The sequence below is a fragment of the Achroia grisella genome, unplaced genomic scaffold (assembly GCF_030625045.1).
Source record: "Achroia grisella isolate CSIRO2021 unplaced genomic scaffold, CSIRO_AGI_Agris_v1 utg874, whole genome shotgun sequence".
Classification (NCBI taxonomy): domain Eukaryota; kingdom Metazoa; phylum Arthropoda; class Insecta; order Lepidoptera; family Pyralidae; genus Achroia; species Achroia grisella.
Window position 1 is genome coordinate 11,804 of NW_026713051.1, and position 4,797 is coordinate 16,600.

At 33.3% G+C, this 4,797-nt stretch overlaps 1 protein-coding gene across 1 annotated transcript; it reads left to right on the plus strand.

Moving 5' to 3' along the window:
• The first annotated feature begins 619 nt into the window (after positions 1-619).
• On the plus strand, positions 620-4,570 carry LOC131853095 (uncharacterized). The gene is made up of 6 exons (XM_059203910.1): positions 620-686; positions 766-819; positions 2,098-2,154; positions 2,677-2,733; positions 3,282-3,335; positions 3,851-4,570. Exons 1-6 carry the CDS (start codon positions 639-641, stop codon positions 4,568-4,570), a joined length of 990 nt encoding a protein of 329 aa, XP_059059893.1. The 5' UTR covers positions 620-638.
• The last annotated feature ends 227 nt before the right edge of the window (positions 4,571-4,797 follow it).

Consider the following 4,797-nt stretch of genomic DNA (forward strand, 5'->3'; position numbering starts at 1 on the left):
TACTTGTAATTATAACTATTTAATAAAAAAATAACCATGGAATAAACGATACGAAATAATTCCACTCACAAAAGTTTTTGCCTATCACACTTGCAGGTCGTATGAAAGGACCAGACTCTTGTCGGAGTAATTTTTATCCTCTTTCGGAACCGTTACTAAGATTACCTTTGTCATTGTTAATAATCTGTCGATCAGCATCGATTGTTGAAAATTGATGGAGACCAAGATTATTTTAAATTTATTTAACATTTAGGGACTTTTGTACAAACTAAAAATACATGCAAGTCCCATTGTACCCTAAAATTAATTACTAATAACAAGAACTAATTCTTTATGCAACTATTTCACCAGTGAGCAAATTGCATTAGCCGTAATATCTGCAGGATAAGCTAAGACTGAGACATAAATGTTGTTCTATAAAGTAATTGATTATAACAGATTTTTTGTTCATTATTAGAGATTTAAAATTAAATGACGTTAAAAAATTTTCGCATATTTTTTTAGGATTATTTTATGACAATTAGCATAATTTTAACAGCAGTTTAGCAAATTTTGCATTATTCGTGTTAGCAACACTTCTCAAATTGCTTGCAATTCTCAAATAAAATTTTTGAAATCAATCAATATTCTCCAACTCCATGAATAAGGAAGCAATGGCTAATAACGCTGACGCTATTATTCCTGTGGTGAGTATATTTCATTTTTTTAATTCTAATGCTGCGCGATTCTAGAAATATTTTATCCGTTTTATCTTAATATTTACAGGAGATTCCACCTGAAATCACTGAAAATGCTACAATAATGGACGACGGCATACCGGTATGTATTTTAAAGGATCTAGCGAGTTAAGTATATTAAAACTGCTCTCGCGGCTATTGGGTTCTTACCTTGTTTTTCATCTAAAATAGCTTCACGCTCAATCTCACACCCCCAACCCCTGTAGTAAGATAATAATGGGGGTAAAACACCGCTTGACGAAAAATGTCTTCTCAGTAGCTATTCCAGATATATTCATGTAATTGAAGCCATTAATATATAATTATCGATAAACTAATTATAACTTATATATTTTTAAGAGTTTTTGCAATGTTAGAAACTAAATAAAACGAGATCAATATTTTTTGGGCGTGGTTTTATATACCAACCCCTAAAGTGACACAAACAAAATATAATCTCGTTTGTTAATTAATTAGCTATTACATGTTAAAGTTGCAAAGGGGATGGTTAGATGAAACACAGCTTAAAAAATTAAAAAAAAGGTTGCCGATATGTTTGCATCTTCACAAATAACTATATAAACACCTGTGCACTTATATCCATCATCATAAATATGTTCTTATAACTGTTTAATGTCAACAAATATGAATAAAAATTATTTCTATTTCTATTAAATTTATGTGTTTCAACATCATAGATTATAGTGTGTATAAATATACTTACTGTGACTGACAAAATATACCTAATATTGGGTATAAAATATATTGGCTGTAATATTTATTTCTTAATAAAATCTATACTCTTAATGTGCTCATGTGACATAACATATGTGTGTTAACTAGTCAATAGATAGGTTGCCATCTCTGTTGAGCACCCCACAGTTGTGAGGATAAAAAAACTTGTAACAAGAATAATGTACCAACCAAGTGCCTTGTCAGTTCTTAAGGGTCTGTACATTCTGAACAATTGCCACTTGTGAATGTTACTATCCTAATGTTCACAACAGAGGTGGAGAGAGGAAGAGGTTCATATTTAATTTTATGTTGGGTTTTCTAGTCAGTGGTCCCAGGAGCCATTTGTACATTATTATGTTAATTTTATATGAAAGGTGTGTGCCATCTGTACAAAATTTGTCAATATTTAATATTACAATAAAAAAATAAGACATATCTCTACATGGTTTGTCAAAGTTTAATTTTAATACTTAACAACATGCCATAAATATCCAATTTCAAGAATTTTATGTCTAATAAAAAAAAAAAATTGTGTTGCACAAATGGCCAAATAGTTAGCTATGTTAATAATAGTTTTGAGTTTGATACATATGTTTATTATTATTATTATTATTGTTAATAATATTTTTGTTGTACATTGTTTTAGTTGGAGCCGGCGATGAATATTTCTGAAAATACAAATGTAGTGGGGGAAGACATCATTGTAGGTGCAATTTCTTATTTATTTCTTATTAAGTTTTAAAATGTTGACAAAGTGTAGCTGCACTTTATAAAATGGGGACACACAGCGTGGCTATCTCTCATATTTCAACCATCAAACTGCATTTGTTTGAATGGCAGTGAAATTACAGGTTAAGAGGTATAGACATCATATTCCTTGAGAAGGGCAACGCATGAGTGGCATCACAGACGTCATATTATAACAATATTGGTACAGATATTGACATTCAATATATAGATATATATAGATATACCTTACAGCAGTGGTTGACAGCTTGTCAATCCAATTAAATGATACCTTGATGACAGTAGTAAGTAATCCAGAAGAGATCACTATCTGGTGATAGGGCTGCCCACTGCTGAATCTGTCTTACTAAATAATAATATGTGTTCATCTATTTGTACATGTAACTGTATTTTCTATGAGGTAATAATAAAGAGTAATTATCATTATTATTATTGATTTGTGTGAGTGCACATTGTACACACAAGATGTTTGTTGCAGATATTACCCCGCGACGGTAGTGATGGAACTGCTGCAGCAGCCGAGGATGGTCTGAGAGTATGTCATATATCATCGTTGTTGTCCGTCTCTGTCTCTACTTTGTTTATTAAGTTTCTTGATTATTTGTCTTGGTCAATCCACATTCCATGTTCAGCAATAGAAGTAAAATATTAACTTTAAATGTTTACGAATTTACATTATATTCTTATATTCTATATTAAGGCACTATTCTATTAGATCAATCTTACGTCATTCGACTGAGTACTGACTTCATAGCAATCATTCTTAAAAATTATGTCACATGAATTTCTTAGTTTTAGCCGCTCTCTACATCCATGTCACATTTTGAGTATATGAACCGGCTGCGGGGCCTGAAAGGTACACGCTGATGGGGCACCAGCGGAGGATGATAGGATGAGCATGAGTTGAGGTCACTAGCCCATCGTGCAAATCCACTAGGAATTTATCATGAGGGAAACCGCATGGAGGTGACCCCGGCACCAAACGCCGGGGGATAGGATTTAATCGCCAGGGGCAGGACATTAAAGATAATTATGATGTATATGTCAGTTAAAATTTATGTTGTAATATGTTTCGAATTCCAGGGGGCACCAATAAACCTATCCGAAAACGCGACAATAATTGATGAAGGTTTAAAAGTAAGTATTTAGCAAGTATGTGTAGATATGTTTATGTAATTGTCGTGTGCAATAAGGAATATGAGGCAGTTGGCGTAGCAAGCGTAACTGCCTTAGTTTGCGATGGTCGTCGTTTCGAATCGCGCACGATACAAACATTTGTATTTTTGTATTGATTATTGTATAGTTTCTATTACCTTTCTCTGTGTACATATATGGGATTTAAGTGCGAACATATAATAGTATCTACTTGTTTTTGTAATCTTCCATATTTTCAATATTCTATTAATTGTTCCACCCATTCTCTATATGTGACCGTCTGTATTCAATGAAAACAAAGAAGTGTTTACTTCTCACTTGATGTGTTTCACCACTTGCTTTCTCTGTCTCAGATATCTCTATTTTTCATTTACACACATGCATATGACATATTACTTATGGTTGTTATTCGCTATTTGAATTTTAATATTGCTGCATGTATATTATTGTGTAAAGTGTTAGTGTGTATATGTATATATATATCGTTTCTATTGCAGTTGTGTCCGTTGTGCCTGTCTCAGATCAAAAAGTTTTTTATAAACTTCAATGAGAAGATGCTCATGTGTGAGAACACGGCGTGCGAGTTTCCATTCGGCTACGAGGACCTGCAGTTCTCCAAGGTGGACAAAAATGCTGGTCCCGATGAAGAGATCAATTTACGGCGAGAGACACCAGTAGACACACCATCGGCCAGCTGCTCGGTTGTCTCTGGTGCTGCGTGGACCGAAATAGACAACATGAATCGAGCTTACGAATCTGAGGATAGCCAGTTCGAAGTCAAACCATATTTTTCAAAGAAACCGAAAAAAGTCGAACCAGAGAATGATAAGGAGCTACTCAAAATAGTAGGCGATATAAAGGTTTTGAATAACCAATTAACAACCATTGATAATACGAATCCAGAGCAGCGTATACAAAATCAGAAGTGGTTAAAGAATTTAATGAACAAACAATCGACTTCAGGGGTATCTTTACTGAAGCCGGAGGAAATGATGACATTGAAGAATGAACAACCCGCGTTGGGGCCGGGAGATTTGAAAATTGATATTGATACTAGTGATGCTAATGGTATGCCACTTGTAAACGTACTAATTAAAACACCTGATGAATATTCGAAGCTTTTTATTGACCCTTCGTTTCCTGTCATATCCTACTTATTTTTTATAGCTTCAACTTTATTTAGATCCGACTTCATACCATGCATATTAAATACATGACTTAAATATGATTTGATACAAACAATTTGCACTTTTCGATATTAAATTTACTTCACATTCTCTTTACAGTAAACATTTTGCGTGTCATGTTCTTTTGTTTAGCTTTTCTGCGACCCAATCAAATAAGTTCATCCATCAAAGAATCCAATTCTACTCAATGCTCAATATAATGTTTAATTTTTGCATTAAATACTTGGGCGGCACAATTTAAGCTAAAGGATAATCTT

Excerpts from the sequence above, each read along its gene's own strand:
- LOC131853095 (XM_059203910.1), top strand. The coding sequence starts at position 639 with ATGAATAAGGAAGCAATGGCTAATAACGCTGACGCTATTATTCCTGTG. Across the intron at positions 687-765 it reads CTGACGCTATTATTCCTGTG|GAGATTCCACCTGAAATCAC; the intron begins GTGAGTATATTT and ends TAATATTTACAG. Across the intron at positions 2,734-3,281 it reads CAGCCGAGGATGGTCTGAGA|GGGGCACCAATAAACCTATC; the intron begins GTATGTCATATA and ends TTCGAATTCCAG.